The 23,828-nt window shown below is 38.9% G+C and overlaps 1 protein-coding gene across 1 annotated transcript in view; it reads left to right on the top strand.

Moving 5' to 3' along the window:
- Positions 1–23,828, top strand: part of cdk17 (cyclin-dependent kinase 17) — a 58,408-nt gene that overhangs the window by 23,405 nt on the left and 11,175 nt on the right. Inside the window, exons 2-5 of the mRNA XM_042511359.1 lie at positions 3,969–4,113; positions 8,787–8,951; positions 17,965–18,098; positions 22,883–23,008. Of these exons, the coding sequence (XP_042367293.1) occupies positions 3,987–4,113; positions 8,787–8,951; positions 17,965–18,098; positions 22,883–23,008 (552 nt within the window). The 5' untranslated portion in view covers positions 3,969–3,986. The remainder of the gene's footprint in view (positions 1–3,968; positions 4,114–8,786; positions 8,952–17,964; positions 18,099–22,882; positions 23,009–23,828) is intronic.

The raw sequence follows: 23,828 nt of genomic DNA, 5'->3' as shown, positions 1-23,828 counted from the left end.
CACCAGGGCCAGCATGACACACTTCTTAATCTTAAAATTAAATTAATTTAATTGAATCGACATGACAGAAATTCCCTCTAATTTATGTAGATTTAGTCATAAGTTCTGAGGCATTATGTTTTTGGGGCTGCCCACCTGTCTGTCAAGAACGCTTTGAAAGAATGTCTTAAAATTTTGCACAAATTTTGACTTTGACTCAGCAATGAATCGAGTAGTAGTACTCAAAGGTCAAACTTCAAAGTCACCTCGTCTATTTCATGCTTGTGAACCAATATCTCAAGAAACCTTGAGGGAATTTCTTCAAATTTGGCACAAATGCTCAAGTAGACTCAAGGATGAGCTGATTTGATTTTGGTGGTCAAAGGTCAGAAGTCACAGTGATCTTGCATTCGTCTCAGTTTTGTAAACGTGATATCTCAAGGACACCTTGAGGGAATTAATCCAACTTGACACAAACATTTACTTGGACTCAACAATTAGGTGATTAGAATGTGGCGTTCGAAGGTCAAGGTGACTGTGACCTTGCATCCGTCTCATTTTTGTGAATGCTATATCTTAAGATGGCTTTAAGGGAGTTTTCTCAAATTTGGCACAAATGTCCACTTGGACTCAACAATGAACTGATGAGAATCTGATGGTTGAAGGTCAAAGTTCAAGGTCACAGTGTCCTCATACAACATGTTTTTAGCCATAACTCGAGAACATTCAAGGACCACCTGGAAACTGTGCTGATTGTATAGATCTTCTGTGTGTGAAGCATCCATGTTTTTTTACAGACATGGATGTTAACTGTAAGTGCAACTTGACGGGTGTACGGAGGCATACAACTGCGTGGCAGTTTGATTAGTTTAAAATAAATGAATTTAAGGGAATGGCAGAATATGACAGAAATTCCCTACACCTAATGTGATTTAGTTTTTAGAGTTCTGAGGCCATAGTTTTTTATAATTTTAGGTAGGGTTGTTATGGGGCTTTGGGTTTCGCCTGCAGATGGGCAAAGCAAAAAATCATCCATCATCAATCATCAACCAGCATCATCCCTCATTTGCAAAGTTTAAGGATTTAGGAGAGAACAAGTCGTATGCAAAGAATGCATGAGACTGGTGTCTGCGCTGCAAAGCAACTCAACTAACTTGTTAAACTACCAAAAAAAAACCCCTCTAAAATCTGCACTACAATGAATGCATGAAAGCCAAGAAGAATATTGTCACTAATGTGAACTCAACGAATTCCAACCCTGTCAACATCAACTCAGACATTCAAATCAGCGACGCTGCAGTGCGTCATGATAGCATGATCACGGAAAAAATAAAATAATAATAAATAAAGGATAAAGCAGCAGATAGGTATGCAAAGAATATGCACTGAATTCAGGTGAAGAAGAACCTTTTGTGAGGTTATGTTTAACTGCAATGATTAGGACATTAGCAGGAATATTGCACAACATAAAAGTGAAAGCATTTTTATTTAAATGTGAAAATGTAATTAAAGTATTTTGTTCCTAAATTTAATGAACATTTGTGATAAATAATCATTATCTCAGTATTTATTTCCTATTTTATTATCATTCTGGCCAGAATTGTGCCACTTTCATTTTTGTATAATTTTCTTCTGATGCATTAACAGCAGTGGAAACGGTGTTTAGAGAGACAACTGAAGTGCTATAACAAAGCTTTTTTTAATATGTCTGGTTGTATTGTGTCACTGCTACCAATGTGAGGAACAGGACTGCTTTATGACAATATTTGACTCATATTAAGTGTTTTGATTTTTCAGTATATTATTGGTATTTAAACCAGTGCTCCACCGGTATTGCAATGCACTTTTACATTATTGTCAGGTAGTCCAAAATAATCCAAATAGTTTCAGCAAAACATGAAATATTGTCTTTTTTTATTTAATGCATTCCTCTTCCTTACCAAAACCTGCCATCTAGGTTAAACACAGTGCATCTAGACCGCTGGCAGTGTGGTCGGGGATTTGGGTGTGTCATAGTAGCAGTTAATGTAGCCTCGAGCTGTTAGCTTCAAGCAGAGATGAACAGCAGCCTACAGAAGGTCTGTCTAACGCCACACACCCAGATTTTCAGAGTCTTTGATCATTTTTTTTCACCCAAGACCTGTAGAAAGATTTGGTTTTCTTCACAAACACTGCATCCATTTCAAGATATGTATAAGTGAGAAATAAAATAATAATAACGTTATTTATATAGCACCTTTTTAAAACAGCTTACAAAGCAGAAATAGAATACATAGAAGGCAATACAACAACAGAGAGCCAAACAGTCCTTCTGAACACAAGCGAGATAAAACTAGGGAAGAGTTAGGGTAAAATTAAAACGAGGACAAATAATGCTAGATGCAGGACCCAAAATGTCAATATAAAATAATACAAACAAGTAGACCTGAAATAACAAAAGCAACAAAACCACAAATTAAAGGAAATAAAAAGAAAAAACAGAAATAAAACAAATAAATACAAATAAAAAGACAACACTGGATAAAAGCAAATTAGTTTTAAGAAGTGATTTAAAAGAGTCACTGATTCTGCAAGCCTTATCTCTTCAGGCAGATAGTCCAAAGGCCATAATATGAAAGACATAATATTATCTATAATATATGAATTCATGGTGCCAACACTGCACTTAAAACTACAAAAGTTAACCTTTTTGAAACTGATGGCATAATATCGTAACTAAAAATTCAAGATTGTTAATTTGCATTTATGTGTCTAACATACCACAGACTGATATTCAAACTAATATGACTGACTGTTGTAGTTACAGTCATAAACAGACAATATGAGGAACCATGTTAAAAACTATATGCCCACAGTGCGTTTTAATATTCATGCAATAAAATCTTTTAATCAATAAATTCCTCTCCGGTAGCCTGTTGGGCTTTTAATTAGACCAACTGCTGCCAGCTGAGAGGAAATTCAGGTCATGTCCCCACACATGCACACACGCAACCCTGCAAAGCGTTTCTGTTTTCCTTAAACGCATGTGTTGTCGCCTGTGGTTGCGTGTTGTTGTGAGATTGCGGCCATACGTCCCAACACTGATTGATGAAGTGTTTCTGGTCACGCAGTGTTACGAATGACAAATTGCTGAAGAGTGTGTGTGTGTGTGTGTGTGTGTGTGTGTGCATGTGTGTGTGTGTGTAGACAGGCAGATGGTGTCTCATGAGTATGAGGGGAGCTAACGACCTTGAGAGAGATTGGAAGAGAGAAAGAGGAAAAGAAAGAGAGAGATGGTGACGGCAGGGGTCAGTTTGTGTTGCACCGAGGGTCGGGCGGGATGGGCGGGGCATTCTGCTGCTGCTTCCTCACTGCATTTCCTCCACTCACCCACAGAGCCCATTCTTTATACACACACACACACACACACACACACACACACACACACACACGCTTGCATGGGGCGTTAACACAGCGACACAATGAGCAGGGACTGGCTTGAGGCAGCTCTTGCAAGGTGTTTCCTGTGACCTGGACGACTGCTGCGTCAACACAAACACACTCGCCTGGAACAACACTTGCATGAGTTTGCAGACGTGTGTGTGTGTGTGTGTGTGTTGTGTCTGCAAACTGATTTGACTCTCCTCCTTCAATTAGAGTTCATTAATTTCTCCTTGTTTAAATGTGTGAATGTGTGTGTGTAAGTGAAAACAGCTGCATTCAAGTCTGTGATATTCATCCTTTATTCATGCTTTGTTCATGCTTTATTCATGTGCTGTTCAAGCATTTGCAGAGAGAATGAATATTGGATTAAAAGCAGCTTTACGTTATTTATGAGCTGAGATATTTTGGATTGTACCGAGACTTCTGGAATCCCTCACGCTGAGCGCGCACATACACACACACAAGAACAACAACAAAACCCTCTAAATGTTGCGTGCGTTTGCCTGCTTGTGTTTCAGTCCATTTCTGCTGAATTAATGTTGACTGTGCCTCTGTGTGTCCCGCAGGCCGCGCGCTGCCCTGCTATGGAGAAGATGAAGAGGATTAAGAAGCGCCTGTCATTAACACTCCGCTCCAGTCAGACCATCGACGAGTCTCTGTCTGAACTGGCCGAGCAGATGACCATCGAGGACGGCGGCACCAAGGACAACGGTAAGAATACAACGCATTCACTTTTTAAAACAAATCTGTGAATGTATTCTGGAAAAAAAAAATCAATAACACATTACTCTTGGTGAAAGTCAAAATTTCAAAATGCATGATTTCTAAGGGGCTCTGATAATTTGCATTTTGATTCCAACTTTTTCTTCTTCATTTTGTGTAACTGGAAGATTTTCTGGGCTGTGCTTGAAGCAAGAGTTACTGTAATTTACTGTGTACTATCCATCACCTTCTGCCAGGAAGAAAACACAAAGATTTTGAGTGTGTGGGGACATTAAATGTGGTTGATAGATCAGTTTAAAGTGATCTGCTTCTTCCTGAGTAAATCTGCCCTGTATAACAGATACAGTTAATAACCAAAAAGTATTTTTTTTTGATGCTACTATATATAGTTAAGCTGCAGTTATTTAAAAAATTCTGGGTAAAAACTGTCAAAATGCCTTATTAAAGAGCTACACTCATTAAAAGAGTCTGGGTAGGGGTGCCTAGTGGCTCAGTGGATAGAGCGCCATAGTTAATTAGCAGTTAATTTAAAAAAATTGGTAATATCTGTCATAGTTACGTCATAAAAAAATAAATTCTAAAAATTCTGGGTAGAATTTTCCAATACTACTAAGTCTTATAAGAAGAACTGCAGTTAACAAAAAGAAAATTTGGCTAAAATCTCCAAAATACCTTTGCAACAAAGCTCAAATACCAAAAAAGTGGGGAAGAAATTGCCGATACTACCTTTAAGTGATGGATTAAGCATTGAAAAGGTTGTACAAAATCAGTGCCTCTGTCCAGATGGGGAAGGAAATTCCACTGGTCGGATTTTCACAATATCTTCCTCTACATGACTGTCAGCAGGCATGTTAAAACTACACACACACACACACACACACACACACAGAGGGAGAGAGAGAGAGAGAGAGAGAGAGCTTTCAGTATCTCGGCAGCTCTCAGGGGTATTTAAATTATAAAGCACTTTGATGATGGGAGGTGTGGTACAGCGTGTGTGTCTGAGTAACAGCTGTAATGGACTTCCAGTGAGTAGCTCTCTATCAAGTTATATAACAGGAGTAAAAGCAAGGGAGCTACTTGAACACACACACGCACAAACACACACACACACACACACACACACACACAGCAGCCCATCAAATTAGAAATTCGTATATAAAGGGAACAAGTATTAACACTCTGGCACTTTCTTTTACATCACTTTGTTATATAACTTTCTGCCAGTTTTGGCATCACAGCAGAGTTTGTGTCTAATCAGCTGCTGGTGTGATCGACACATGAAAGTCATTGGTTGTGTCTTGTGATTGACAGCTGCCACAATTAATGAACGCACAAATCCATCTTTGACACAACACTTCCCATTTCAGTCATTTAGCTGTCGCTCCAGATCCAGAAAGACTTAGCTTCAGTTCCTGGATCAAAAAAAAAAGAAGCTACAAGTAGCCAGCATTAATCGAGGTCAAAGTTCAGAACCACCACTGAAAATAATTATGTTTCTACAGAAAAGTGATGCAAGCCAGATGAAGAAGAGAATTATGTGAAATCTGTTACCTATCTCATCAAACCAACAGGATTGATGAGATTGATTCTGATTGATTAATGCTACTCACTCAGACATTAAAAGGAATAGTAAAACATTTTTGGACATTTGCTTTCTTGCCAAGAGTTTGGTAAAATGGACACCACTTTCATTTCTGTTTATTAGATATGAAGCTGCAGCTGGTTAGTTTACAGTGTTTTCCACAGAATTAGAATCTATATGTGGTGGAAGGGGATATATTGTGTGCCCCCTCTCTGAACTTGGACGTTTTTGGGGTCCGTGAATGTAGCACAGACGTAACTCGTCATGCTTTCTTTTCCCCCTGAGCAGCTCTATGAGGAGTTTGAGTCCCTGGGTGGATAATTGATCTGTCAGTCCCGTCAGAGCTGATCAGATCGGATCAGATTGGATCAGTGGACGAGAGGAGCAGCTGCTGCAGACTTTTAGACTTAGGGCAAAATGTAACTTTCACTGTACATTCTGCTGCTCCGTCTGTGTCCTGAGTATGCTCTGCACTCCGAGAGTGTGGTGAAATGAATAAATGAAATGGTATATGTATTCCAGTTGGGCTTCTAATGAACGATGTACCTCCAAATATGTGGTGGCAGATGTTTTAATCATGGCAGGCAGCTTAGCTAAGCAAAAAGACTACACTAAAATACTCCTTCCAGTGTTTGTGCTAAGCTAAGCCAATCTCTTGCTGGCTGTAGCTTAAAAAATAGCATAAATACATGACTTGTTTCGTAGCTAACTCTTGTCATAAACAAGCATATTTACCATAGTATCAAACCATTTCTTTAAATGCTATATTGCCTAAAATATAAAACATTTGTGGAAAACTGAAGACTAAAAAGGTGGCTACATGTTTGGGTATGAACACAATGAACACAATTGCAAAGCAAGCCCTGTTTTGTAATATTTGTAAAAATGAAGTAGGGGTTTCATTGTATGAACCAATAACTCTTAAATTGAAATATATATTTTATCATATTTACTGTTAATTGCTGAAGAGGTTTCTATGCTCTGCTCATAAAAGCCACAACAACTAGCCCTGACATTTTTATCCCCTTGCTAATATATCTTATGCATGCTCAACTTGTAATTCTGCTATGACTGACAAGCACCCGTGGGCAGCATAATGTTAATTTGTGAGGCTGACATGTGGAAACACAGAACAGTCTGTCAGCTTGGAGTTTAAAAGGTCAGATGAACTAAAAAACACGTGGCGGGGGCAGAAAGATAAATTCAATATATGAAAGAGACCTGTGTAATGCAGATCAGGATGAGACGATTTATGATCTTTTTGGACAGGTTTTGCTGCGCTCTGACAGCCACAGGGAGAAGACGGGGTCACAAAATTTGCTGACAGGGTTTCTTTGCTGGCTAGGATTGGACATTTGATTGCTAGTTAAGGCTTGTGATTGAGACTCATTTCTTGCAGTGAAGTAAAGTGTCATAATTGCCCTTTGGCTGTCATTTTTACAGTACCACAGCAGTTTTTGCTCACATTTGTCAGGCAGTGCAGATTTTTGGACATAATGAATAACTTGAACTCTAGTGTTACCCTCATAATATAATTTGCGACTTTGGGAAACTTATTTATTCACTTTATTGCAAAGAGTTAAGCCCTCATGTCCATATGGCAGATAAGATAGAACGTAATTTATCCTGAGGGAAGCAGTTGCAGTCGAAAGAAGGAAAAATATAGTGCACATATATTAGTGTAACACCCGTAAAGTTGATGAGTCAAGTCATCTAGTGACCCCTCAGATGACTTGAAATTCTTTAAGTCAAGTTGTCAATTTTTGTTTTGTTTTTTTTGCCAGTCATTATTCATAGAATTATGTTGTTTTCCATACATATATTTATTTGTGGTGGCTTATTACAATATCCACACTGACCGCTACTTATTGGCATTTTTTTGGTTTGCCAAGCTTCACCTTGCCTTGATCTCTCTCCATCTCTTTCTGTCTCCATCTATCACACTTCAGTTGAGACAAGCTAAATGAGATAAGGTAGCTAGCACACCCCATGGTCCCTCCATCTCACTCCCTAACGCTTTGAGACTACTTAGGGAGGGTGGCAGCTCTGTTGATGGAGTATTGAGACTGCAGGAGAAGCAGCTGTTGCAAAGTCTGGAGTCAGTATACATCATCCTAAGCGAGAAAGCGTTATGCATGAGAAAAAGAGTCAAATCTTTGTATTGAACAGTCATATCTGATTTGAATAAAAAATAATCTGATTTACTGTTCTAAAAGAGTAATTCCCAACTGGTCCGGCCATGGGATCCAAAATTTATCCTTGGTCTCCAAGGTCCACACATCATAAATGGCCACATACTCAATTTTATTACACAAAATGTAAACAATAGGTTGGCTAACAATATATAAAAATGTTGCAAGAATAAACAGAAATGGCACTTCAAAATGACAGCTCTGACCAGCGACCCACGTTTGGATCACGACCCACCAGTTGGGAACCACTGTCCTAAAATATGTAGAATGCAAATATAAATATAAAATGTCAGTGAGGTGCTACAGCCCGCGGCTAGTTGGATTAAGTTACCTGTCAAAAAGGCAACAAAATCCACCTGTTCGCACCAGCAGAAAGAGATGCAAATTTTTGCGCATATGTTATCTTCAGCTTTCTAATGCTTGAAGAAAAAGTGAACAAGCGTCTTCCCAGAAATGAAAAGTCCCTTTAAATTGCTCAATTTCTTTCTTGCATAGCAGAACAGTTTTTGTAACATTTGAATCTGCTCATATTGAGTCGGTCATTTGAACCTAACTTACTGCAGCATTACATAACTTTGGGGAATGTTTGGTGTCTGGTTACATCTATTTACACACATTTCTCCATAATTTAGCTTGATGTTTGGTATTTTTGGAAATGTCGGGACCTTGACTTAAATGTCAAAGTTCTGTAGCTTTAAACAAAGCTTGGCCACACAGCATGTGTTTGAAATGCAGAAAACACTGCAAGGGGTTGACGAAAATAGAGATGATATTTAGTTTCATCATGTTGGTATCTGATGTTTTTTGGAAATATGTAATGCAGCTGCAGAGAGTCTTGATTTGCAAAACATCAGAAATAATAATGTTAATGTTCTGTCGTGTTTCAGAGCCCTTCATGAGGAACGGCCGCCCCCCCACCTCCCACAGCATGCACTCCTTCCTGCACCAGTACACCGGCCCCTTCAAGAAGCCTCCCCTCCGCCGGCCGCACAGCGTCATTGGCGGCAGCCTCGGGTCCTTCATGGCAATGCCACGCAACGGCAGTCGTCTTGGTGAGGCACACACACATGTTAACACACACACACACACGCACACACGGAAGGAAGTGAGTAGTGGGAGAGCAGATGGCATCTGGGAACAAACAGGAAACGTGTCACGGTCCTGAGATTTCCATCCTGCTTCTTATATGCGCAAATACACTCCTGGCCAGACTGAAGGGGTGTCCTTTCCAAGAGGCAACTTCTCTCTTTGCCCTCAACAGGGCTGTTTTCATCCTAGTGACAGCTGGATGGGGGATTCAGTCAAACATGACGCACCTTCCGCCGTAGACTGAATCATCACACTCGATCCCTCGCAGTGAGTCTCGGCCCAGAGGGCGATGAGATGAATCAGTGGACAGTATGAAACAGAGAAACAAAGTGTTGTGGGTATCAGATTCTACCACCCCCTGGGCTTTTTGAATATTCAGTCAAGCAAGTCTTGCAAGATCTGGACTGAGGAACACATGGTTATATTTAAAGCTTGTAATTTGTTATAGTGCAGCAACTAACGGTTATTTTACTGCTCTCTGTCAGATGAGGATGTGTGTGAAGCATTTGTTGCTTTAAATCTTTATATCTGTGTGTGCCTCAGACCTACAGATCTTGTTTCATTGACCAGTCTTTTAAGGACTGGGGTAGAGCTCTAATGTTTCCCTCAAAATTTGGCGTTACAGCTTTATTTTAGCGGTTATAATGGGTTTAAGATAACACTGAAACCATTAGTCAGCCCACTGCATATGAATTTTGCACAGATATTCGTGGTTCCAAGAGGGTGAATCCTACTTACATTGGTGATCTCCTGACTTTTCCTCTTGTGCCTTCAGATGGTTTACCTTTTCACATATCCAGGGAATTATCACATCTACTTGAGAGACTGGCACAATATTTTTTGTAAAGACATTCATGGTTCCCTGATGATCAGTCACAATAACTTCCCTGTCAGGTTCCACGACGCTCACACGCTGCTCACGCAGGCAGTGTGTTCCGTGCGTTAGTTGCTCAGAATATATTGGGGGCTTGAACTCAACAACTGTGAAAAAACCTGCTTGATTTATGAAATATATGGTCCATGCTGCGCCTTGTACCAGGTGATGTTACAAAATGTCAACTTTAGTTGCCTCTTAGATGGCAAGAATAGAGCATGGAGAAAAGAGAGAGGGAGCCGCCAGAGAAAGACTAAGGACACTGATGCAGCTAAAAGAGACAGCCAACAGTGAGGAGAAAGACACAACAAAATACAAAAATGTACATAGTTAATAGATCCTAAAGAGATCTCCCCCATTCTGACAAATGCATTTTATGCACTGCTGACTGACTTTCATTCCAGATTCATTATTGAATTCACAGCCTGTATTATCAGTTACACTTCAATGGACCAGACAGATGCTGCCTTAAACCTTAAACATTATTTGACCCTTTGAAACCTGAATGAGCATTAGTTTTCTTTTGCTGCCTTCAGACGCCTTTCACAAGGTGTTTAACCGTTTAAAATCTGAGAATATTGGTCTGATTTATTTGAAAAAACATGATGGAGGCAAAAAAGGCAATGACCAACTTGGCAAGCAATGTGCATCGTGACAAGAAAATGAAATTAAAATTTGTGAGAAAAAGGGGCGCCTGGTGGTTCAGTGGATAGAGCGGCACCCCATGTACAGAGGCTGTGTCCTCGCCACAGCGGCTACGGGTTCAAGTCCAGCCTTAGCCCTTTGCTGCATGTCTCCCCCTTTCACACTCACACTGTCTTGTCAATAAAAGGCAATAAAAGCCCCAAAAAATAAAACAAAAAAAATAAAAGGATGGGGGGCCAGGGCTTTACATAAATATTCTAAAATATTTCCAGAAAACAATATTTGTAATTACTTTGATTTTAATATAAAATTATATTACAGACAAAACCTATACCTATATTTTTAAAATACATTTTAGGTGGTTTTGGGGCATTGTCTTTTTTTTTTTACTTTTTTTTTTTTTTTTTTTGCATATTTTCAGATAATTTTTTTGTAACATATTTAACTTTTTCTTTTATTAATTTTTTTGCCATGTCTTGTTAAATTTCTCATTGCCTTCTCCCCATGTTTTTGAAAGAAAATTAGAGGTTTTACCATTTAGAGTTTGTTATAGTGATGGTATAATAATGCTCATCATTTCAGTTAATACACAGAGCCTGATTGATGCCTCTCTAAGCAAATGTTTGTAGACGAGTGACGCACTAGAAGACCTGTTGAGCCTCGCACTGGACCCTGGCCTAGATAGAGGGACTTGGATCTAAAAACAGGACAGTTAAGTAGGACATTGATGTACCGCATACTGCTGCCACACTCTGTGTGCTTATTAGAAAAGCTGCTAAAGACAGCAGAGAGAATAAGTAGACAGAAAGAAATATCATAAAATCTGAACAAGTACAAAAGAGACTTGAGAAGGGGAGGGACACGGAGGCTGTTTGTGTGGAGATGATCAGAAAAGAAAGATCTGAAATGGTATGAAGAATGAAACCTTTTAAAGGTTTTTGGAAAGAGGAAGAAGTGAGGCAAAAGAAGAGATTTGTGAAAGCAAAAGAAAAACAGTGTAGGAAGATTAGAAAACAGCTTTTGGGCAGGAGTCAGATTTGGCTCAGGTGAAGGAATGATGGGAGAAAGTGACAGTGTTATGATGAGAGAAAGAATTTGGGAGTTATGGATGAGGGAAGATATGAAATAGCAGGAAATAATGGAGAGGAATGTGAAAGTAAAAGGAGATTGAAAGGGAAAAAAGTAGGACAGATGAGATCATCTGAAGGATATGGAGAGGCGGCACACAAGTTAGAAAAGCACAGGTAGCGGAGGAATGTGTTGAGGCAATAGTCAGATCGGCTGCTGCCTAAGAAAACCTCATAAAAGAGAAAACAAGATATGAGCAAATGAGAAATATGTGAAGGAGAAAGAAAGGCAGAAGTGGGAGGCAAAAGATATCGGAGGCGTTTTTTGAAGTCGGGCAAGAAACATGCAAATGAGAGACAGAAGTGACAGAAAAAAGGAATCATTTGGTTTTCAAAGAGTAGACAAGTTGAAGAGGGAAAGTGGGATGAGAATGAGTTGTTTGCAAGGTGTTTATAGCGAGAGAGTAATGAGGTTAGGAGGAAGAAAGTCTCAGTTATAGGGAAGTAAAAGAAAGGAGACAGAAAGAGGAAGAACTTTGTAGAAAATATCACAGTAAGGTTTCATTTATCAAAGCATCCCTAGAACACACTCCAAATGTGTGCATTTAAAAAGCCTGCATATTTATCAAACAGGTACTCACATATTCATCTGCTTGTACACATACAGCTCATTTGTGTGCAAAAATGCCCCCAGAATGCCATATATGGTTAGCTCTGAAAGTCCTAGCAGCTTTAGTGTGGAATTATAGACGGTGTTAAAAAAAAAAAAAAAAAAAAGGCCACCATTACGTCACCCATTGGTCTGTGGAGTCCCTTGTTGAAGTCTCAAGTTCTGTATTTTGGCTATCACCATCTTGTTTTTTCGGAACCAAAAGTGCCAATATTTAGACAAGAGGGTGGAGCGAGAGGGGGATCTGACTGAGGTCCCGAGGACACTATCCACACACAGACTGTCATTCACAGCGGCCACATCCTTAATTATGCATAACCTTAAGACTTAATGAAATTTAAATGGGTGAGCTCTATAAAAATCCACCCCTCGTACAGTTCATCACCATCGTTTATTTTATTTAAAACCTCGGAAAACTTTAGAGGAAGAACTTTTGAGGGGGAACTTTAATCTTCTGTGATGCAGAGGTACATACAATAAATACAGAAACAACCAAAAACAAGCAATCACTGAAGAATACATGGCTATATTAACTAAAACACAACCAAACAACAACAAAACTGAGAAAAAAGCAACAAACAAAATATACTAAATACCATGTCCGTGTCATGGATATTAAAATTAGCTTCATTAAAACATCCTGGTACAAAACCCAGGTTTTGTACCAGGATGTAAATATTTTTCAGCCCCAGAGGTTGCCGCTTGGGAATTGCGTGTTGTCGACAAAAGTAGCACTGATGACGGATAAAGATGAAGTAACTTAAAATACAATGAAGTTAGATTTTTAATCCTGAAACTTTAAATCCTGGCTGGTTGGCAGCACTTACTGGTGGTAACAGAAGTGCCATTTAAAACTACAGCTCTGAGAAAGAACTTCTTTGTTCAAATACAACAGAAGAGTGACTGGTGTATCCGTTTACAGTGCAGCCAAATAAATAAAGTTTTCCATTGCCTGATGGCCATGAGAACGCACAATCTTATTTCATGCTGCTCATGGTGTTTTTCCACACGACTGCAGGGTACAACAAAAGTCAGGAGTTGGCTACCTTGCTGAGAAGTGGGAGGGCTTCATCTAACAGCTCACTCTAACAGCTTCTTCTTATTCAATTACTCCCCTGCAAAAATTAAAAGTCATCTGCAATAAAATTATTTTTTTTAAAAAATGCCATAAAAGGCCACTTTCTTGTTTTGTAGATTTGTGATGAACAGTTATCACTAACTTCTTTAGTTTTCTCTGATTGGTCCGCAATAAAAGCCACTCAGTATTTTGCCAGTTGAATGGTTTTAATGTGGAGCAGGAAATAGGAAAAGGAAATGTTGGTTTTGCCTTAACAATGACATAATACAGCTTGGATACAGCAGAATGAGAATAAATAATAAACACTGAGGCTGATATCAATTAAATAACATCAGAAACAACACATGCACCATTTCCTGTGAATCCCTCATGCGTAGGGAAAAAACTTGGATGGAAGCTACTATACAGACCATTTCACTGGTATTGCATTGCTTGGGAACAGCTTGGATCCATGTTTACTTCCTGTCAGCTGATGTTCACGTACACTGTAAAACATTCTAACAAGAAATACAAAATAACCCATTAGCAATGCTGTTACGTTTGAAACCAATTTGAGACCGCAGACTGTTACGTCATGCTATGACAACAATCACTTCCGGCAGACAACTGACCGTTAATTACAATAGCAGAGAGACAGTTATAGGAAATCGGCAATCTTGATAATTCCTGTGTCCTTTGTCAGCTGTAAAACTGTAATACTTAAAAAAAAAACACATTAATTATGCTCATGTGATTGACAGTGAAACCGATTGCCATAAAAAAGGAAATTAAATCTAACTGTTAATCTCAATTTATGTTTACTTTATATCTTATTGTTTAATTTACTCATAATTTAGCTGTATTCACCTAATTTTGTGAAGTTTTTGCATCTTAAAAATAACAAGTGAAATTATCTTGTACTGTCCAAGTGTTAGACACTTCAGTAAACCGAGTTAGTCTGACTTGATAGATCATGACGAAGAGGATTTTGCCAGTGGTGAAGTTAGGAGATCTGTGAGTTGTGTTTTCTTAACATGTTTAAGAAAATGCAAATGTGACTGACACGTTTGCATTCAGCACAATACAGATACATAGCTCAGTAAACTTGACTCACTTAAGTTGCTGAAACTTAGAAAGTGTGATTTAATTAAACTTGTCATTTTTAAGTTACAACAACTTCACAAAATTAAGTAAGCATGACTAAATTTTAAGTAAACTTAACAGTTAGATATAAACTAAATATAAGACTTATAACATACTTATAAGAGTTATATTTACTTACATTTTTCAAGGCAATCAGTTTCCAAGATTTTTTAAAGTAAAATCAACTTTAGAGTTTAGAGTGCTGGATACCTGCTATTCCACCTGTGTATTACATGGGTTTGTTGGCATGCATGGCTACGAGCGATTCTGAATGTGCACATATTCTCAAACACGAGTTAATTAATCACCAATTTTACATGTAGAAGTGTGTATATGTGTAGTTTATGCATAAAATTGTGTGTATGCATGGTTTATAAATTAGGCCTTTGGCTGAGACGTAGATGGATGAGGGTGGGTGGTTGTAGAGGGGAAATAGAGAAAGTAGGAATATTTTTTAGGAAAGGTTAAGAAAGGATGTGGAGCAGATGGAAACTTTGAACAATTTCCTGTTCCTCCCCCTTTTCTTTGTACCTCTCTCACCTTCTTCTATATCCTGTTTTGCTCTTTTTTTTAAGCAAGACAGACATGACTTGTCTTGTTTGCCTCTCTATTATGGCGAATTTCAACAACATACTGTAGGGTGATATGTTCTGTTCCAGTTAAAGACCTCCTGCAGTATATCAAGTTCTTCCACTGTAACCCAAACCAAAGTTCAGATGGAGAAGCAGCAGAGAAACCTCACTTCAACCATCTGTGGAGTAATATGCAGAGTGCAATAGAGGCAGGATATCATCACAAGAAAATCCTGAAAACTATCAGTTTTTAAATATAGATCAGCATTTCCTTCCATCTAAGGAGATTTTGTTTTTTAATCAGGTGACCGCAGACAGGTTCATATTCTGGAGCAAAGAGTTCTTTCTCCTCGAGGCCGAACTGCAGAGTAATAAAATAGGATTCATGGCGTGAAGTTAGTCAATACGGTAGAGTAGAGTAGAGAAAGAGCTTGAAATTACAATAATTGCTCCCTGAAATCTAGGCTAACAATTATAATAAATCGTCTTCGGGGTGATAATTTAGCGGAATAATCAGGATTAACATGTTTGAAATCATGAACAGTTAATCTCCAGCAACAGAAATCTTGCAGAGATGTCTCTGTGTGCTTTCACGTTTGATGACAGACCACATGGTTGGAGGCGCTGACACACTGATGACAGAGAGCTTCTCAACCATGGTTAGTCATTAACCGTGTTAGTGTGTGTGTGTGTGTGTGTGTGTGTGTGTGTGTGTGTGTGTGTGTGTGGAGTAGGGGGATGCATGTGGTTTGTACATCAGTGTGTTTGCTCCTGCTGTGCCATGGTAGTCGTGGTAGTTTTACTGCCCTGGAGGAAGTGGTGCGGGTTGGAGTGTTTAATCTTTGGCCTCGGGGGTTACAAGGGTGTGAGAGGAGATGACCGAGACAGAGAGGGAGAGAGAGAGAGAGGGGGTTAGAGAGACATAGAGAGAGATTAAAGTAGCGTTTCGTGTAAAAATATAGATGTGTGTATTTCAACTGTTTCAGGAGTTTCAGTCATAAGATTTAATGAAATGATCCCTAAATATTCAATTTAAATGTAGCTACTTTGAGTACTGCAAATGCTTGTCAGCTACTCGCAGCACTACTACAGCTTTCGGCATTTTCTAGAAGCAATTGTTCCCAAACTTTTTTGTAATGGCTTTGAAAGCAGAAGCAGATGTCCATGTTGTTTTTATTAAAATAATATGATTAAGAAAAAAAACAGCACGTGTCCTTTTAGAGCTGGCATTTATATATATATATATATATATATATATATATATATATATTATATATATATATATATATATATATAAATCATCAAAGCTTTTTCAGCTTGCACAATAAACCAATAAACACATCGCGAAATACTTGGTAATTGGACCCAGATTTTTTTGAGGTGGTTCAAAATGAGTATCAGTAGAAAACTGCATATCAAAATGTAACTACCATTCTTTTATGATCACTGACTTTGTGTTTAGTTCAATATTTAATTTGTTCAATAAAAGCATGTTGGAAATAGATATAGATTTTTTTAATTCAACAAGCAATTTGTTGCATTATAGCACTATACTGAAAGCAGCAGAATAACAAAATTAAATACAATGCACTGGCTGTTTATTTATCACAAGTGATACTTTTATTTGGATATTCAACATTGTCAGGTATTGCATGTTTTTTCACATATCACACAGCCTTGTTTTCTCTCATATTTCTCATTAGTTTCTGTTTTGTGACTAAAAAAATACATGTTAAATTTTATTCAGAAGACACACACTCACCTGCAACCGTATACTGACAGTGAACCCGAGAACAAAGTAGATTTCTTCTTTTAATTTGACCGAAGCGTTTGACAGATAAAGACCACCAGTTTTTCTTTTTATCATTGTCAAAAGTCTGCTTTTAATTAATATTTCTTTTTGCTCTCTGATAAAACCTTGCTATCAGGAACTCTGCTAGCCTTGCAACATTAGGGCGCTCTTAATCCTTCATCGTTTCCAAATGAATCCCATTTTTCACAGCAGACGTGTCGACTTGTCAAAGCAGGAAAATCACAAGTGGAACTAACAACATTAACGATGCCTCTGCTCCAGCAGTTCCTGTAGTGCAATGCAGCAATGTTGTTAGAAACGCCTGTGTTTGACAATCCAAATGACTGCTGTTTATATGGTTCAAATGAATTTAAGTTTAGCACCTCACCCTGAGTGGACCCGCCCCCAGTTTGAGAACAACTAACTTATGAAAACTGTGACTGAGAATAAAACTAGAGGGGCAGTCGTAGAGTTCAGACCTTTTCCAATGTCAAATGTACAAAAAAGAATTTGTGTGTCAGATTCAAAAATTAAATAGCTTCTTCCTTGGCCCATGCTACACCTTTCCATCAAAATTCATGAAAATCAGGCCAGTAGTTTTTGCAAAATCCTGCCAACAAACAAGCCAAACGATAACCCCCTTTCCAGAGTTAATAACTTCATAAAAGTAATGATGATGCTGTTGTGAAATCTGTTCCCAATAAGTTCAATCCAGTTCCCAAAGTTGATCAATTCTAGCATTGTAACATATTGGCTATTATTTGATTTGTTGATTGGCAGATAATTAATTTGCGACAACTGTGGTCACTGATTAATCATTTTAGTCATTTGTCTAGTAAAATGCCAAACCTGCCCTGTTTCCAGCTTCTCAAATGTGAAAATTGGCTGCTTTTCTCAGCTACATGATTGAAAATGTCGAATCTTTTGGTTTGAGGATGTTGATTGGACACAACCAGGAATGTGAAGAATCCCTTTAGGCTTTAAGAAGTTATAGATTTGAATTTTTCACTTTTTATTTTATTCAACAAATTGTAGGTTAATTCATCTCTGACAAATAATCAATCATTGCAGCTCTATTTTGCACCCATTGGAAAATGTCTTGTGACTTGTGTTTCTGTATGTTTATGTATCTTTTATGATTTTTTTCTGTCCGTAGATATTGTACATGAGAACCTGAAGATGGGCTCAGACGGGGAGAGCGACCAAGCATCGGGAACGTCCTCAGACGAGGTGCAATCCCCAACTGGTGTCTGCCTGCGGAACCGCGTCCACCGACGGATCTCCATGGAGGTGAGACACACTCACGCACACACTCGACATACTGAAATGGCAAAAATGGCTTACATGGCGACATTCCACTCTCAGCCCCTCTCCGTCTGCTCTGCTCTGCTCTTCACCTCCTCCTCTCTCCCTCGCCCACATGGGAGATCTGATTGGGGAGTGTGGGGGGAGGATTGTTTGGCTCCTAATGGGCTCTCGGTGTCTGAGCGTCATGATACTGATAGCAGTCCTGCTCCCTTAGGACCATAGCAGCGGCTGGTAAAGAGATGCAGTGATAATCTGTGCTGTAACCACAGTGACTCTTTACATGGCGGCCGTCTCGGCTCGCGGCTCCAAAGCATGCTGGGAGAGGAGTCTCCTTTGTTCGTCTTGCAAAGATGTATATGTGAAGTGTGGCATTACATATCATGTTGGCATTTGAGCACCTGCTTTACATTAGAACATCAGTCCCACTTTGATAAACTGATCTTTTATTTCCAACACCTTTTCTGCCCTCTTAAAATGAAACATCTATTTACAGGCAAGCAAATATTCATTTGTTAGTGCTTTTTTTTGGACATTTCTTCTTTATTTCGTTGATCTATTGCACAACACAGACATTGTTAGTTAGGTACATACACGGAGTGAACCATTGTTTCCAGTTTTTTTGTTTTTTTTTACATTAACAGAGCTTTTATCCCACAAAAAGGGTACTAAACATGTGTATTTGTCATCATTTCAACCCCTACCATCTTGCCCACCAACCCACAGGTTTACAGATTACAAAAAACATTCAAGTGACAAAGGGAAAACAGCATAATGTCATCAAATAACTATATTAATCACCCAAAAGTAGAATGAGAGGGAAAAGAGAAAGAAACAAAAGAAGAGAAAAATACGAATTAAAGTAAGACATCTAAATGAATAAAAAACAACAACAATAACAATAATTATTATTATAATAATGATGATAAATTAACAGACAAACAACAAACAATCCAAAAGAAACAACACAAAACAGCTCTCTGCTGTTGTGCAACAGTTACAGGTACGAACCTATTCTTTATCAAGGGCTTCTTTTCCATTTTTTGTGTTGTTTTTTTTTTTTTTTATAATGTAGAAACTCAAAAGAACAAAGAAACACCATGGGGTGTTTTGCATTTGAGACAAATACAAATAAAATGAAAGCACTGAATAATCATATTTAAACAAAGGAGGGGCATTTCAGGCAATTTTCCACTTTCCCCACATTTCCTCAAATTCAGTTTCCTGAATCCTCATTTAAAAAAGGTTATGCTTTCCGTTAAAAATATTTCAAGAATGATATCATACCACTTCTCTACAGATGGGGCGTCTGGCTGAAGCAGTTTCCATGTACTTGCTTTCCTAGCAGCTAAACTCAGTATTCCAGATAAGTTTTTTGTGAATATTTGTAGGTGCTGAAAGTAAAAGACAAAAAAGTAGCTCATCCCACTTAAATGTATTTGTCAGGCCCAAAACAGGTGGTAGGGGTTTAGTGGTTCAGTTTTTAGTAGTTTTAGTGGAATGGCACTACTGAAAATAGGACACAGTTATAACAGAAAACTCAGTCATTTCCATGTTTCATTCGTATTTCCAGGCTGCACCTCTTTTCCTACCCAAAGCTGTTTCATCAGCCGGAACAAGCTTCTCACTAGGTCAAAGATGATAAATTGGCTCCAGTGGCCCTCAGGGTACACTCGACACAGTCTCTTACACAAGCTCAGCAAATAAAATCTGAAAAAGATAAATGGGGGAAAAACTCCTCATGATTATCAGGGGACTCCTTTGCCTGCTGGTTTTCAATATCACGGTGGTTTCTGGCTGAATTTTCTGAGCTGCAAGCCATCTTTCATTTCTCAGGCATCTGATAATATTGTTCCACACTGGCCGTTACATAAGCTAAAAAAGGTGGTAAACCTCTGTTCTGTAATTGAAATGATTCAAAATATTGGCTACTTAACACGCAGACATTCCAAATAAATCATCTTTATCTTAATAAATATTGCACATGGGGGGAGTTTATTCTGAAAAGGGTGATCGTTGCAGCCTGGAGGCCTCCTGCCCCCTGCTGGCAGAGCAGCATATGTGACAAAACCCACCTTAACATCCTTGATGTTTCGTCTGGCGCTCTCACACACTGTGACCTATTTTTTCACCTGTTTTGAGTGTTTATCTCATTTGGAGGTGCACGAAGCAAGAGGAGCTCAAGGATCTGGTGATAATCAGTCAACCTGGTACACACACATACACACACGTAAGGTCTGTTGCTGTTACGCGAATGGAAGTGTGCTGCTCTTCTTCTGGTTCTTGTGATACCGGCTAAGGTTTTAATGAAGCCGTATTGTGTCAGTAAGGAGGTTAAGGACACAGTGTACGCTCGCCTACTGACTCCTCTATTTAGAAGTGAGGTGTTTCTTCACATTGTCACCTCAGAAGCGTCACATTTTTTATAATTAAACAGGACGCTGTTACATAAAACCATGTGGCACCACAAACATACAGTACATCTTTTATATCCAAAGCCAGTGCAGGAGAGCGGCTGCAGGATATTATATGGAGCAAATCAACTAAACAATCCATTTTGAACATAATACAAACAGAGGTGGATGAATATAGTGCTTAGAACAGACAGGTTTCTAAGTAGGACCTAAAGTTTCCTCATATCCATTATCAATAATAATGTCAGGTCTGTCCAAAGTCTGGCCCGGGGGCCAATCATGGCCCTCTCAGACAGATTTTTTTTTTTCTCTTTTGCCTTAGCCAAAGCTTCAATGTTATCTACCAGAGGTAGTTATCATGTTGTACAGTAGGGTAACCCATTTAGTAATACGGAGTGTACATGGAGGTTACCACCTCTTTATTAGCATTGTTGTTTTGCAGCTGTCAAACCTAAAAGCCTCAGTCTTTACTGAGTCACAGTCACCATTGAGGAGAAAATTGTCAGAGTACAAGGTTTGTCAATTCCAATCACACATCCCATCAGAAAAGCCTCTTTAGACAAGAAAGACTCCACCTCTGGGCATTGTCACATTGTACTGTATTCTTTGGTTCACTGTGCTGAATGTGTTTTACAGTATATATGTACAAGCGGTAGATTTGGTAGTGATAGTCCTATCACGAATATTATCAGAGTAGGATGGGCTTTTTTTGTAGTCACAGCAAGATTATCATGCAGTTGTAGACATGCACCAAGTAGAAACTACACAGGCAGAACTTTTGTGTTTTCATAAATAAACAATAAACAAGCAAACAATTATTTTTTAAAAAGTATAACAGTAATAATTAGCAATTTGTTAGAAACTGATTTTCTGTTAACTGACTGATCAATGAATTCTTTCAACACTATACGCAGGTGTTTAGATTTGCAACAATTTGGTTAAACCAGGCTGACAAAGTGCTTCACAAACTGAGTGAATATGAATCTACAGCACATTTCATAAAAATAGATGAAAAGCTGAGAGGACACACAAAATCTGTTACAGACTGACATTTCAGTTTGAAGACACCAGTTTACATCGGAGAGAAAGCAGCACGGAGTGGCGTTATATAATACCAGCCCTCTTCGAGACACCGATATGCTCTCCACAGAGCCGCAGATTTTGTTTTGAACTCTCAGTTGTCACAATACATCCTCTGTGAGCAGCGTTGTCATAAAGGACAAAGCACTGCTGCTGTAATGAAATGAGAGCGGATGAGCCGATGGTATTTGTGGAGAGGCCAAACTTAAAAGCGCGCACAAGAAGCAAGCAGATGTGACATCTTGTCTCGCTGTATTTTTGCTCCACTCACTTTTGTTTGTTCCCACATCAGTCAGTATTATATCAGCTCATCGCCATCAGATTTGGTCTTGGTGTTGATCCGAGAATAGATATGATCATCAACAACAAGATAAGAGCCCAGTGAGATATTAACACTGACAGCCTGCGGTGTGAATACAGACTGAAAGTATGAGCTATAGACATTAATAAATACACATATGATTTGTTTTTATTATTGCCTGGTTTTCTCGCTGTTGTGTTTTTTCATAATGGCAATCTGATTTTGGCTTGTAAAGGTCTGGCTGTTCAGCGGCAGTCACGCTTCAACACGCCGCCTCTTATTTTCACCCTCCATAAGATGGTGATCGACCTGATCTCTGTCTTCTCTCTCCGGGAGTAGGAGGAGATGAGAGCGAGTTATTTCAGGCCTTGTGTGTGCGTGTGTGTTTGTGTAGGTGGGTGGGTGGGTGGACTCAGTATCTTGCATTGTCTTGCTGTTTAAACATGTCCCATATTACCTATAGACACAAGGCATGTCGCAGTATATTTTCTCATCATGTGCTATGATGTGAGCAGGTTTCATCAAAGCTCTTATGGTTAACTTACAGTGTGATGTTTTTGTCTTTTTAATGACCAAAAGATTTTTATTGTTTATATGTTTGTAGAACAGTAAAAAAAAAACAGAAACAGAAAATAGCAAATAGATAAACATATTAATCTATAGTAAAACAAACCAAAAAAGAGAAAAAAAAGGATAATTAAAACACAAAATATATGTAAAAGGAAGTACAATAATAATACGCAATTGAATTATACTGGAGAGCTTAGTTGTTTACTGACAGTGTGATGTTTAGAAACATGAGTTGCTTGCATTTGGTTTATTGATGTTTTTGATTTTACATATTCAGCTTCTTTTACAAAGGTGCAAAACTCCTCACCTAAAGAAACCCTCACTCCTCTAAAGGAATGTCAAAGTATAAGCGCAACTTTCAACTCAAAATGTTTAAAACTTTTTTTTTAATATGTGTGTTCTAGGACCTCAACAAGCGCTTGTCGCTGCCTGCAGACATCCGAATTCCCGACGGTTACCTGGAGAAGCTGCAGCTCAGCAGCCCGCCCTTCGACCAGCCGCTCAGCCGCCGCTCCCGCAGAGCCTCGCTGGTCAGTGTCTGTGTGTGCTACCTTTTTTATTGCCTTGAGGTGCAGACTCCCTCTGTGCAGGTTACCATGGCAACTGGCCCGGTGTGAGACCAGGATGGGTTAATCTGGAGTCACGAGTGTCACCTCTTGCCATCAAATTAGATCATAAAACTGAGCCTGAGCCTCTGACATGGAGGTTTTATGTATATCAGAAGCTGGCAAACAGTGGCACATAAGCTTACGAAAGGTATTTTAAGAGCAAAGTGGACACCGTTTTAAAATTCTTTTTAAAGGTAAAAATTGCTGCATTTCTTATCCTTTTAGTGCTTTAATGTATTGTTATTTTCCTTATCCTTATATCAGTAGCCACTTTTACACATAGATCACACTAAAGGGCTGCAACGAAGTCCCCCTTTATACCGCCCCTGCACTTTTCCTACTTTTCCATCTTTATATGCAGGCTATAGGCATTACGGGCGTGATGTTTAACACAAGAGTGCGCCCCTAGCTTGACATAACACATGCGTTGGCAGCACTTTCTAAACCACAACCATTATATAACACATCAATCACAATCATTTATCATCTCTGTTACATGGCGGCTGATCTCGTCCTCTGCTCGGAACGTAAGGAGCTCCCAGTTGTCATTGTTTTCCCTGTTTGCAGACATTTATGGCTGCTGTTCATCTTCTTTGTATTAGCTGCTATGCTAACAGCTGCTTTTTAAATGTACCCTGGTGGGACGTACACATAAATACCTTGTGAAAACGTCAAACCTGTGCAGCCCATGGTTTGTCCGACTTAACATTGCATTGTTACTACCTCCATTCCTGGTTCAGAG

Source organism: Plectropomus leopardus, chromosome 22 (assembly GCF_008729295.1).
Source record: "Plectropomus leopardus isolate mb chromosome 22, YSFRI_Pleo_2.0, whole genome shotgun sequence".
NCBI lineage: Eukaryota > Metazoa > Chordata > Actinopteri > Perciformes > Serranidae > Plectropomus > Plectropomus leopardus.
This window is presented reverse-complemented; position numbering and strand designations above follow the sequence as displayed.